Source organism: Aedes aegypti, chromosome 3, assembly GCF_002204515.2.
Source record: "Aedes aegypti strain LVP_AGWG chromosome 3, AaegL5.0 Primary Assembly, whole genome shotgun sequence".
Classification (NCBI taxonomy): Eukaryota; Metazoa; Arthropoda; class Insecta; order Diptera; family Culicidae; genus Aedes; species Aedes aegypti.
In genome coordinates this window covers 161,453,336-161,467,073 of record NC_035109.1, presented here as the reverse complement: position 1 = coordinate 161,467,073, position 13,738 = coordinate 161,453,336, and the positions used below count along the sequence as shown (strand labels likewise).

At 38.9% G+C, this 13,738-nt stretch overlaps 1 protein-coding gene and 1 long non-coding RNA gene across 2 annotated transcripts; both read right to left on the bottom strand.

The window, feature by feature from the left end:
* Positions 1–5,289: 5,289 nt before the first annotated feature.
* On the bottom strand, positions 5,290–6,212 carry LOC110679263. Its single transcript, XR_002502342.1, has 2 exons — positions 5,521–6,212; positions 5,290–5,450 (listed from the first exon to the last, which is right to left on the bottom strand). It is a non-coding gene; the product is annotated as an uncharacterized LOC110679263 (long non-coding RNA).
* A 1,485-nt stretch (positions 6,213–7,697) lies between these two features.
* Positions 7,698–9,002, bottom strand: LOC110679262. Its single transcript, XM_021853488.1, has 3 exons — positions 8,476–9,002; positions 8,048–8,203; positions 7,698–7,985 (listed from the first exon to the last, which is right to left on the bottom strand). The coding sequence occupies exons 1-3, from the start codon at positions 8,938–8,940 to the stop codon at positions 7,836–7,838; spliced, it is 771 nt and encodes a 256-aa protein (XP_021709180.1). The 5' UTR covers positions 8,941–9,002; the 3' UTR covers positions 7,698–7,835.
* Positions 9,003–13,738: the final 4,736 nt, after the last annotated feature.

Below are 13,738 nucleotides of genomic sequence, written 5' to 3'. Positions count from 1 at the left end.
GTGCGGAATCTTCGTCTATCGGAACGTGAGATAGCGGGCGTGAATTTATTATGTTCTCAACCTCTGCTAGCAAATTTCGGAGCACTTCGTCAGACAGCCTCCTCGAAGAACACACTACTTTTAGGTTGTTCTTGATGGTGCGTATCAACCGTTCCCAACTTCCGCCCATGTGCGGTGAGAGAGGCGGATTAAAAACCCACTCAATCCCACGATTGGCAAACTCTTTCATGAACTCGTCTTCGTTGATAGCTTCGCTCGTTTGCAGCAACTCTCGATTCGCGCCCACAAAGTTTGTTCCTCGGTCACTGTGGACTGTTTGGGGGGTTCCACGTCGTGCCATGAAATTTCGGAGCGCCATGATGCATGAACTCGAGCTGAGCGAATGTAATACTTCTACATGGATCGCTCGAACGGTCAAGCATGTAACCAGCATTCCCCAGCGTTTCTCCACTCGTCTTCCGACAATGACTTCGATCGGTCCGAAACAGTCGATGCCAACATGAGTGAACGGTCGTGTAAAAGCTGCTAAGCGGGAGGGTGGAAGGTCGGCCATGTATGGTGCTTGTGGTACCGCGTGCTGGTTTTTGCACATCTGGCAGTTACTACGCACTTGTTTGTAACAAGTACGTAGATGAGGAATACGGAATTTCTGCCAAATTTCATTAATCACCGTTTCATGATTGAGGTGATGGTATTTTCGGTGATAATGGTCTATGATCAGGCTAGTAGTGGGATGTTTTCTTGCGAGAATGATTGGGTTCTTGGCATCGTCCGTGGCGTAGTCGCAGGCAGCGATGCGGGTTCGCATCCGTAATATTCCGTTGCTATCCAACCATGGTGTTAGTTGATACAGTGTACTGGTTTTCGGAATGACCTCTGAAGATAGATCGGATGGCTTGCGAAGTAGCATTACTTCGTCGGGGTAAGATTCACTTTGAGCGAGTCGTATCAGTGACATGAATAACTCGTTGGCCGTAAGAGGACCTGTGGTAATCAAGCTTTCCATGCCTTTTTTACGTCAGTTTGAAGCAAATCGATGGACGTATGCGATGACCTTGCACAATAGAAATAATAATCCATAGAAGAATAATGTCGCTGATGTTCCCTTTGTTCTCGCTCAGAAACATGTCGGGTACATAAGTGTCAAACTGCATGCATTTTCGCGTTGACATTTATAGCCCCGCCTATCTCCGCCAGCAAAAGATGTTCCTGCTGCGACGCCAGCGACATTCTTCTTCTATGGTTTATTACTTCTATTCCTTGCACAGTCTTTCCCATGTCGAGAAATTCGTGACGCAGATAACTGGTTCCGGCAAAACGTGGTGTAGCAGGAGTGAAGGCACTTTAGTATTCCACTGTTATAATCGAAAGAGAGCGAGAGAGGAGAGAATCTCTCATATGTACATAGGTCCTTTAGTAATGTTTCGCGAGAATTGTTGTTGTTCGTGAGAGACTTTAACCCGAAGGTCATTCGTCTCTTCTTCAAATGAATAAAAACAAAGGGATCATCCAAAAATGACGTCCATCATTAGGGGGAGGGGGGGGTCTACGAAAGTGTGACAGTACGTGTAGAAGGTATTGGAAAAAGCGTGACAGAGGGGGGAGGGGGGGGTCTAGAAATCTCAAAAAACGATGGACGTCATATTTGAATCGTCCCAAAGCAAAGCTGGTGCCTGCGATTATCACACCGCAACAAAATGAGCAGTTCAACTTGAATGTTGAAGCAGTTCAACGCACGTGGATACAAAATGAAATAAAACATGATTGTTGTGTGCTCAAATCAAAATATTCGATGTTACTATAACTGAAACAAAATGACAGAAATGAATGTCCAATGTAACAATTGTTGAAACAGAACGACCTATGTGATTTATCCTATGTACATATTTTTGGTCAAAACGTCCTATCTGATGTTTTTATAGATTTCAGTGTAATTTCCAAATAAATTGACAAAATTTCATTTCATACGTTGAACTCTATTACACTGCTTCCCTCTACAAGCAACACAGTGGGGAAAAATTGTTTCATTTTGATACAGTTTCAAAATATATTTTCACAACCTTCAAGCTCGATTTACTCGAAATGTGTGAATTGTTAGATAGGCCGTTTTGAAAAGTTACGCGAGATTTTTCGTTAGCAACAACCAATATTTTGGTTATTTCATTTGACTGTTCTCCATTTTTTCATATTTTTTTTTTTTTTTTTTTCATTGGAGAGGTATCACATGTTTATTCATTATTCAAATATTGTATAATTACAGTGCATTTTTTGTCTAATAGAACAAGATCGTTCAAAATGTGCTCCGATCTTTGTCAACAGCATCATGAGCTTGAAGTGCCATATTTTGGGTAGTGTTTAGTAAGCAAAAATCATCAGAACCTGTGTGGGAGACAATGTTTTTGTATTTGTATCGATTTATAACAGTTGTATTATAATTACCTAATTATTTGTATTATAACTACCTACGTTTCAAGCCTTAAGCGAAGTACCCAACTAACATTTAGTGCAAATGTAAACATTCTCTAGACCCTATTTACACGGCTTTATGCTGAGTAAAGGCGCTGTACATACAAACGAAAGCTTCTATGCGATCCTTTTACCAACAAATCTGGCGAATCTACTCAGCTACTTTTAAGCTGTGTTGGCAGCTCTTATTCATGCCGATCATTGCTCTATCTCGACAGTTATACGACAAGTAGCTGTGTAACATCTTCGGAAGGCGCTTTCTCAACCATTTCGCAACTGTTGAATAAGTATTATACAGCTTCGCTGTATTATCGATTAAATATAATTTTGAAGCTGTTTCACAGCTTCCGGAATTCATATCATAAGTATCTGAATTTAATGTTCCCAACGTTACCTGCCACCGCTCGGAATCGAACTCATGATCTCTGCATCCACAAGTCTCGACGCTGTCCTTGTTGCCACCACAGTCTATATCGAAAGGCAAAGAAAACACACCGTTTTGTTCTACATCGAAAACGGTTCACACAATATTTTAAAATGATCGTAAAAGATGCCATAGCCGCGCTTACACCACTTCATCAGGCTGTAAAAGAGTGCGAAACGTCAAACGCAATGTTTACATCCAACAAGCTGAGTAGATGCGCCACAAGTTGTTGGTTTACAGCATACTGCTGTATGCTCGCTGTATAACTAACGACAAAGCGCTTCTTAAATATATATTGAGCAGCATAACAAATCATATTGTATCGAAGCAGCCGGATTGATGATGGCGAGTTTTATTCCACATCATTAGGTTGCTATCTTTTACGGTGTTGAGTTACAGCTTAGTGAAAGCAGCAAAAGCGATAACTGACGAAATTTATTCAGCTAAGATTTGTAGCTGCAAGCTAATATTTGTAGCTGCAAACGTTTGTAGCTTTCATTTTTTGCTGCGTTCGCTGCTTCAATTCAACTGTTATACAGCACAAAGCAAATAATCTTGGCTTATAGCGCTAAAATTGTTAGTTGGGTATGCACTTTAACCAGGTCCGTCCCACTCGGGCTCAGATTGGGTACCACTTCTAGTACTGCATTTGGTCCCTCGGTAGTGCAAAAGGTACCCAAGTTTGACAGATCGCAGTACACTTTGAACGGCATTCTAGATTACCTTATGAGCCATAAAATTTTGGGCAACTGCAAGGAACATGGGGGTCTCTAATTTGTCTTTGCTTTAACAGAAAAGTAATCGCCTATCTCGATGCGTGGAAAATTTCTTGCAAGAAATAGTCAAGAAAAGCTTAAGAATTCAAAAAAGCATTAATTTTTTCGCTCAAATTGAAAAATCTTTTGTGAAAAACTTTTTACTTCATCCAGCAAGTATCGCGCAGTGATAGATTTTCAAGAATTTTTATTGTTAAACGTTGACGTTTATTTTCCTCTTTAGGGTATTAACAATATTCGCCCTAAAAAATGTTGCGCTCACGCTAACTATGCAATAGTACAAACGTAAAAAAACTTTATTTCACGGTCTCTTCTTTGGTTCGTAATGGAAAACCATTACGGGTACGTGCAGGCACGGCATATTTATCCATTACGCATCCTGTAAATCAGTAATAATTTTTATCCAACAGTAGATAAACAGCAGCCACCAACTTGTAAAGTAGAAAAAAAAATAGATTAAAAAAACTCTCCTTCAAACGATTTTTTTATGATGTTGTGAATCCGGTATAAAGAAGAACAAACACGTTTCTTTAATTGTTTATTTCTCATTGTCTGAGCGTCGCACTAATAAGTGGTTAGTGCACTGTGTTCATAAAAAATCGTTAGAATGCAGCGCCGCGCTTGAATCATTTGATTTCGAAGCGCGGCAAGTTGAGGCGGGTCGCGAGTGAATTGTGCGCTTTCCGGTTCTCGGTCCGGTTTGGCGTCGGTGCGACAATATTTTGTTTTGAGATTGCCTGAATTGACAACGATTGCGAATTAGACCAGCCAAAAATTAAATTTGACAGTTCATTGATTAATTGGAGGGGAAATAATTTCCGAACCGTCAAATTCAAGTTCGGACTCGTTTTAATAACCCAATTGAGACAGACCCTTAGTTTTGGGTAAAGTCAACTCAAAAATTAGGTAAAATTGTTTTTCCGTGTAAGTCAAAACCATACACACTGAGAACAGCGTTGCGGTTGAAAATACTATATCAGAGGGTTAAATTAAATACACAACGCCACTTGATTTGTGCAGACTAAATTCGCATTTATTAAGAATATTTTGTGCATTCAATTTTACCATGGCACCATTTGTATAGTAAAAATTACTATATCATGGTTAAAAACTCGCAGCAGACCAGAATCGAACCGAGGATCTGGCGTTTGCCAAGCGCGAACGCTAGCCGCTCGGCTATCGACGCGGTTGGATTGAAAGGGAACAAAACGCAAATAAAAAGCTTTCATGATAACTCAATCGTGGTTGGAATAGTAAATTTAAAAACACGTTCATGGTTCTCATTACTTCAACGCTTGTTTCAGTGCACGCAAACAAATTTTCTCAGGCCCACACGGTAGTTTGCGAATACCCTTTAATGGGTAAAAATTCACCCATTTCCGCTAGAAGTGCCTCTCCACATTTAAAGAGTAAACACGGTTTACTCTTTAACGGGTAAAAGCGGTTTCTGTCAATGAATGGGTATTTTTTTTACCCTTTTTGTAAATCTCGCTCACGGCATAAAAAGGGTAAAAATTTACCCTTTTTGGCATAAATAGGGTAAAAAATTACCCTTTTTGCGATTAATAGATATAAATAATTATAACCTCAAATTATAACTTATGAAATAAATAAATATTTGAATTAAAATAATAGTTTTTATTATTACAATTAATCGTTTTATACGCTTGATAAATGTATAAAGATATTTATACTGTTTCTGCACCAACAGTTACTTCCTTTCGATGGTCGCTGGTAGTAGATCATGTCAGCTACAGGCACGGTGGCAGGAACAACGAGACAACCTGAAAATTATGCGTATTTCAAGATTATTATCAGTTAATATGTATAAAGGTGTTTAAGTTCACAACTTACCACTTCATTGTTTCCTTTCATCGGTAAACGTTGTATAAAAAAAGTAAAACCTACAAACAATTAACTACAATTTCATTAATTTTGCATGCGTAGACTGCGTCGCACAGCTGCTTCAAATTACTATAAATGATTCCCAACTATTTTTCACCCATAAATGGGTTTTTAAACACCCATTTTTAAACTACAGTTGCTTTACTGTAATGGGTATTTATTTACCCTTTTTACATTTCTGAATTTACCCGCTTTCTGACAGATATTGATGCTATTCCAAAATAAGTATTATTTTACCCATTAAAGGGTATTTGCAAACAACCGTGCATGGTGTCGTATTTTCACTTGGAAACAATTTAAATTTCAAATTACAATCGCGGACACTTCAGTCGTTACGACTGCCTTCTACAACGATCGTCTACAGAATGCCGTTTGTTCCCTCCTTTTCTTCCCACCAATTTTTCACTGTTCTCTTCCGGTCAGAATAGCGTTTCATTTTTGCGTTTTCCTTTTTCCTTCTGTCCTCATTCGTACATTCAATGCGCGTCAAGTTAGCCGGCGCTTTTCATACACACTGAAATAAGGTTCTTCAATACTTTCATTTTCCGTGTGTCTCGGATTTCGAACACTGGAACAAATAATTTAATTCAATCCACTTCGCATATATACTTTTACAATATAGTTTAAATTATTATTTTAAAACGGAATATTTATTTATATTGTTATCTATAAACATTAAAGAAATCATTTAATAGCAATCAAAACATATTAGCCTGATCAATTATTATGATATTAATTGTTTCAGCTTTAGGTCACTTTAGAATGTTAGACTAATAATATGCTTCAAATAATCGTCTCACATCTCGTTATGCAACATTATGACCCAGGGTTCTGATGGAGTTCAAAGCTTCTAGCTTTAAGTGTTCAAATTCAGCCTCTTCGTTGTTAGTCCAGTAGAAAACATCTGAGCTGGCTAGTGCTCGGAGATATTCAGTTTTCGTAGCACGGTGAACTAAAAATTTATCGACATACGTAATGAGGCCCAAAAAACTTTTTACTTCGGCGCAATTGTTAGGTCTTCTGAATTCCTTGATTGCAGCAATTTTCCCTTCATCGATTTGCCATCCTCGAGGAGTTAGTTTAAAGCCAATGAACTTCACCTCTTGACTACCGAAGACGCACTTAGTTTCATTCAATTTTACGTTATGACTTGCTAGTCTTGTGCGAACTTCTTCCAGCTTTTTATCGTGATCCTCTTTTGTCAGCCCAAATATTAAGACATCGTCCAGATAGTTCACACAGCCTTCGCACCCGCCCAGGACTTTGCATTGCAGCGTTTCCTGGAACAAATCGGGAGCGTTGCACAGTCCGAATGGCAAACGAACATACCGATACATCCCGAATTCGGTAAAAAAATTCGTCAGATGTCTTGAATCTTTGTCCAACTCGATATGAAAAAAGGCGTTCGACAAATCTATCGTTGAGAACCAGGTCGCTCCTTCCAGTCTCGCGAGGATTTGTTCTAAAGTTGGCATTGCAAAGGGTGATCGATGAATATACTGGTTTGGTCCTCTTAAATCGATGACTAATCTAAAATCATCCTTGCCCTTGGGAACCACTAGCATAGATGAGCAGAACGATTTGTCCATCTCGTCTGTGACGGGTTCAATAATATTTGCCGCAACAAGACCTTGTAGCCGCTCTTCCACCAAGGGTTTTATCGCCAACGGGATATTCAAAAACACGTTCCTGCATGGTGGCTGCGACTTATCGTAATGGATTTTTACGGCAGGAATATTGAACTTTGGAAAAGTTTCATTGGCAGATAGTGACGCAATTTCTCCTACATAGCGTAGGTGTTCAACTTCAGAGGAATCGCTAATACAAGGATTAACAGGTACGTTCAACCCCAGCATCAGCACACTGTATCGACATGCTGTTGACCTGCTTAAAAGGGCACGAACTTCTTCAACTACATAGAACTTTTCCAGTAGCGTTGGTCTATCTTTTGAAATGTACAAGTACGCGTGGAAGGTAGCTACTACTTTTATCTCGCCAGGCGTGGCATACGCTTTCAAAGGTCGATCGGAATCATAACATACGTTTAACAGCTCGCCCTTGTGCTGTGAACTGGAATTGATTTTCTCGAACATAGCCATTGTGAATGTGTTCACATGAGCACCAGAGTCTATCAAAAATGGAAATTTCATTCCGGCTACTATCGCCATGATAATTCCATTGCCAGATTCATTTGGGTTCATGAAGATACGATGAACCTAAATTCAATTAAAAATACCCTATTAACGACATACAAATTGGTTGAGTCAGTTTATACTTACACCCTGAGTGTTATCAATAGTTTTCTCTTCAAGGCCCAACCGATCAACACAATCAATGTGTTTTCTAAGATCTTTTCCATCACTCGTATATGACAAGCTACGTTCTACGGTGGTTTGCGTATTAGTTGGCATTTTCTGTCATAAATAATATAAGTTATTGTAATTAAATTGTAAATTAAATTGTAAGCTGTACTTACAACGTGATTAATTGCAGCCTTGTTGGACCCACCAGCATCAAAAGCTTTGTTGTCGATGTTTGGTTGGTAGGTTAGATTATCGTGAATCGTCATTTTCTCTTCTATCGCAAACGATTGGACAGCACATGCCGAGTGTAGCAAATTCGATTTTATTACCTGTTTCGATATACATATAATTACAAAACGGTTGCAGTATTCCTTCCGCTTAAAATATTTCAAGTAGGGTTTTTTTTTGTTGTTATTATATTTATTTTGTAATTAGAGTTCAAATCAATTTAATTCAGTTGAGGCCATCGCCTTTCAATGTAACTTATGTTGGATTATAATATAAAGAAAAATGAATCTCATATCTGAAATTCTTGTTTAAATACTCATTAATTGATTTTCCAACTTGAGCCTTGCAATCATTTTTCTGTATTCTCACTTACCGAGTTTTCGACTTTCGGTTCTTCCTCGCATTTTCCGCAATCCTCAATCACGGCAATCTTTTTCGGTGGTACGTCCAAAACCTCTCCTCCGGTACGCTTGAAATTGCCAAAGCACACCCGTTTGATGTGTCCCATCTGTCCGCATCTGTCGCATATCTTGTCCTTAACATTGCAATTGTTGGGCGAATGGTAAACTCCTCCACAACGCCAACAGTTTTCTTCCGATGAACTTCTTGGCCGTGAACTTCCACCTTTGTTCGGCCAAGATTGAAAACGTCCTCTGTTCGGTGGAGCTTTCCAAGCTCGATCTCGGTAAGATTGTCTTGGTCCGGTAGCCTCTCCACCACGGTATCCTCCACGGTGATAAAAACCTCCCCTGAAGTTTGCTCGTGAACCATAACCAGTGTTGGGAAACGATTGCACAGGCGCCATGAGTGCTGGTTCTGGATTTCCATGCCTTTTCATGACGTATTCTTCGTTGAGACGGATAGTTTCAATCTCCCGCACTTTGTCCACTAAGTCAATAAATGTGCCCTTTCGACTTAGCATTTTTAGTGCTGTGACGCGAACATCCCGATTCCTTGCGTGCTCAGCTACTGTTGCGACGATTTGATCCAACTCCTTATCCGCATCGAATTCGCAAAGACGAGCTATTGAACCGACACGTGTAAGATAGTTGAGATCCGTTTCATCTGGTTTTTGAGTCATCATCGCGAGCCTTCGACGCATCAGCATCACGTCAGAGCCAGAACCGAAATAACTGTGAAGACGGTGTAATGCATTCGAAAACGGCGCGTGGGCTGGGTCTGGCGATTCAGAAAGTGACTTTGTATTCCGGAATATCTCCAGTAGTCCTGATCCGGCCTTTACTTTGAATACCGTAAACTTTGTCATCTCGTTCTCTATACCAGCTAGCTTAAGTGAATCGATCAACAGATCTTTCCACTGCTCATAGGTATGACGATGAATTCCTCCATCGTCGGCTGCCTTGCACTCCGGGACGTTGATCGATGCGACGGAAAGCTGGTTCATCGATGAGAGAAATTTTGATTCCTCGAAGCTTGGACCTGCTATGCTCCTAGTGCTGCTCAACCGGTTTGCTGCATTGAATTCAATATCGTTATCTTCCGGAGTTTCTGCTTGTCTGTGACCGTCTAGTTGGTAAGCTTGAAGTTTTTCATTCTCCTTCAGGCTGCGTTCCAATGCTTCCATCAAAGCCGCATTTTTTGTCCTTTCATTCTCAAGCTCTCGGGCCAGATTTTTCGATTTCTTCTTCTGTTCTCGCGTTCGAGTCGGTTTATCTAAAATCGAATGAAAACAGAATACTAAGTGCTAGTCATCCATTGGAGCAGTGACCAGCTCGCTCTACTTCATATATCTGTTTGTTTTACCCTCTTTTTTAATGTCAATATAGAAATAGTAGCCCACTCGCTCTATTTCTGCAGAAAATCACTCTTTCTGCATATATACTATTTATTCAGTTTTGCCACATTATCGTCAATATAGAAATAGTAGCCCACTCGCGCTATTTCTGCAGAAAATCACTCGTTCTGCATATATACTATTTATTCAGTTTTGTCATTCTATCGTCAGCTTAGAAATAGTAGCCCACTCGCTCTATTTCTGCAGAAAATCACTCTTTCTGCATATATACTATTTATTCAGTTTTGCCACATTATCGTCAATATAGAAATAGTAGCCCACTCGCTCTATTTCTGCAGAAAATTACTCGTTCTGCATATATACTATTTATTCAGTTTTGTCATTTTATCGTCAGCTTAGAAATAGTAGCCCACTCGCTCTATTTCTGCAGAAAATCACTCTTTCTGCATATATACTATTTATTCAGTTTTGCCACATTATCGTCAATATAGAAATAGTAGCCCACTCGCTCTATTTCTGCAGAAAATCACTCTTTCTGCATATATACTATTTATTCAGTTTTGCCACATTATCGTCAATATAGAAATAGTAGCCCACTCGCTCTATTTCTGCAGAAAATCACTCGTTCTGCATATATACTATTTATTCAGTTTTGTCATTTTATCGTCAGCTTAGAAATAGTAGCCCACTCGCTCTATTTCTGCAGAAAATCACTCTTTCTGCATATATACTATTTATTCAGTTTTGCCACATTCTTGTCAATATAGAAATAGTAGCCCACTCGCTCTATTTCTGCAGAAAATTACTGATTCTGCGTATATACTATTTATTTAGTTTTGCCACTTCATTGTCAACACATAAATAGTAGCCCACTCGCTCTATTTCTATAGAAAATCACTTTCTGCATATATACTATTCAATTAGTTTTGCAACTCAATATTCGTATCGGAGCAGTATCTCGCTCTTCTCCATATTTATTTCATTTTTGTTTTTCCGTCATGCACTCCGATAATTTTGCTCAAATTGTGTTTTCCTTCAACAACAATTGTAATAAACTCACCTGCCGACTGCGCCATGTCGTATTTTCACTTGGAAACAATTTAAATTTCAAATTACAATCGCGGACACTTCAGTCGTTACGACTGCCTTCTACAACGATCGTCTACAGAATGCCGTTTGTTCCTTTCTTTTCTTCCCACCAATTTTTCACTGTTCTCTTCCGGTCAGAATAGCGTTTCATTTTTGCGTTTTCCTTTTTCCTTCTGTCCTCATTCGTACATTCAATGCGCGTCAAGTTAGCCGGCGCTTTTCATACACACTGAAATAAGGTTCTTCAATACTTTCATTTTCCGTGTGTCTCGGATTTCGAACACTGGAACAAATAATTTAATTCAATCCACTTCGCATATATACTTTTACAATATAGTTTAAATTATTATTTTAAAACGGAATATTTATTTATATTGTTATCTATAAACATTAAAGAAATCATTTAATAGCAATCAAAACATATTAGCCTGATCAATTATTATGATATTAATTGTTTCAGAATGTTAGACTAATAATATGCTTCAAATAATCGTCTCACATCTCGTTATGCAACATTATGACAGTTGTCGATCGAGCATAATTATGCTGTTTCGTTTGCAGTTGTCAAATATTTTCCTTCCTAGGATCAGTTCCTACACATGGCACGGGACGACTTTTAGCGTAGTCAACATTTCCATGTGGTTACTCATTTTCGGGTAATTTGAATCGAGAGTGCAGTCAGAATGCGAAGTTCTGTTTAATGTTTATCATCCATAATCGAGCAAGAGTCGCAATCAAATCACTGATTGCTTGCTTGGAGGCTTGCAGGATGCCTTTTAATGTTTGCTCTCCTTCCAAAGTCATCGAAATGTTGAATGTGCTTCAACTTTTTGGCACATTATTAGCTGATTTAACAATATCAAAAATTGATAATCATACCGTAATAAACAATTAAACAAAACAATGGTCTTTATTTTCACAGTTCTTACAACTGACAGTGGGCGATATTCACCTTTCGCCCGGGACATCCTGACTACGAAGAACACTGTGTATCGATATATGGTTGTCATGGGCCTGAATTTTCTTGTATAATCTACCGCAATGTCATATATAACAGGTCCGGCTCTTAGTATGTGTTTGCTTGTATTAGTCACGAAAAAGATGTAAACAAACGATCAGCTGATGGTGACGACAAGGCTGCGAAAAATTTTGTTCGCAGTTTCCTCAACGTGACGTCATCTTCGGCTGCTTCGTGAACTTTCGGCTCGCCGAAGTTGCCATTGCACAACTACCACTTCAAAACTGATGTTATCACAAATACTGATTTGATAATCGCCCGCACCTCTAGATACCCCACATCGAATCTACCGAATCCATTGAGCTCTCGTCGAGCGCTGTCACGAACACATGCGCATATTTGCTGGTTGAAAATACTGCCATTTGATTTTGCTGGGAACAGCTGATCTTTGTTTATATTTTCCACCAGCAATTTTTAAGTAGTGTTGGTGACATGTACCGTGTATGTACACGAGCGCAGAAATCACTATGGTAGAATTAAGAACTGCACCAACAATTTTCAACCGACTACAAAAATCTGTTAAGTTTACTATAATCTGGTGAAAATCACTGAGCAGTGCAGTAAATTTGACTATGTCCATAGTAGCATCTACACGGAGAAACATGAAAATACTAGTTAGAGTGATATTTATTACTTCTAACACATTTGTGATTTTTAACCCTTACAAATCATATTAGTTTAAGCTTTCTCATGCATTTTCGTTAATTATTTCTGATGATTAATTTATGTTGACTAACGTTACACTTGGGACTTGGCTATTCTTGTCTGATTCAGTTTTAGTTCCCTTCGCTATCAGTGAGGAACAATTTTCAAGTGTCTCTGCTTTCGTGAGTTTTAGCTTTGTCGAAAGTTGCTAATACTGTTCTCACGAAACAAAATATTGCATTTATTGCAGTGCAAAAGGGGAACATTCGATTTCAAATGTCGGGACAAACCACTGGTAAGTTCTAAAATAATGTGCATCTAGCATCGTAACCATTAACTCCATTACAAACTTTTCAGGCCTATGTCGTCTTCCTGGGAACTCATTCGTGTGAGGATACATTAATCAGCAAGCGAGTCCACAATTGCATTGTAAATCAACCAGTAACAACCGAGAAGGCAGCAGGAGTTTGACGATTCCACTTTGTTCGAGCAGCAGGTTTGGAGGTAATCTGCAGAATAACTGAGTTTACGAAGTCTTTGAAGAACTATGGAATAGAGTTGTATAGCTATAGATTATAACGTGATCAAATTATTTATTCAAATAAAAGCCAATATTTGTCATTTTGTTTCAAATAATTGACTCCATTTGTTTCAACATTCTTCCTTGGAATCTTGAAAGTAAACAAAAGCATGCCGCAGTATAAAAATTAAAGAGTTTTATGCATTACGATTGATAAATACGATTTATACTTGGGAATGCTTAATCTGAAGATATGCACCCCATGGGGTGAATAGATCAAATATCGTTTTAGTATGACCACAGACAAACAGACGTCACACTCTCATCATTGTCCATCGACCACCTTTTTAACGGTCGATTCAAAAATATGGTAGGTGGCAAATCCACCACCTGCAGCGCTTGCATCGTTTTGTTCGCGTTTGACGTTTACACACTACCGCCATCTGTTGGCCCGTCGGCCAAACACACCAATTTTAGCATTGGGCGTACATGTACTCGTGACTATGATTTTGATCGAAATTTGTTCTAAGTGTTACGTCTGTTTGTCTGTGGTATGACTTTTAAGATTTTTAGTATTTAAATATTTAACCGTGTACTACAAAGCATTG

What these genes read in the sequence shown, in the direction of transcription:
- LOC110679262 (XM_021853488.1), bottom strand. Translation starts at nt 8,940, where the DNA reads ATGAAAAGGCATGGAAATCCAGAACCAGCACTCATGGCGCCTGTGCAA. An exon ending in AACCGAAAGTCGAAAACTCG is followed by an intron (nt 8,204 to 8,475) that starts GTAAGTGAGAAT and finishes ATATCGAAACAG; the next exon opens with GTAATAAAATCGAATTTGCT. An exon ending in AGGCTGCAATTAATCACGTT is followed by an intron (nt 7,986 to 8,047) that starts GTAAGTACAGCT and finishes TATTTATGACAG; the next exon opens with AAAATGCCAACTAATACGCA.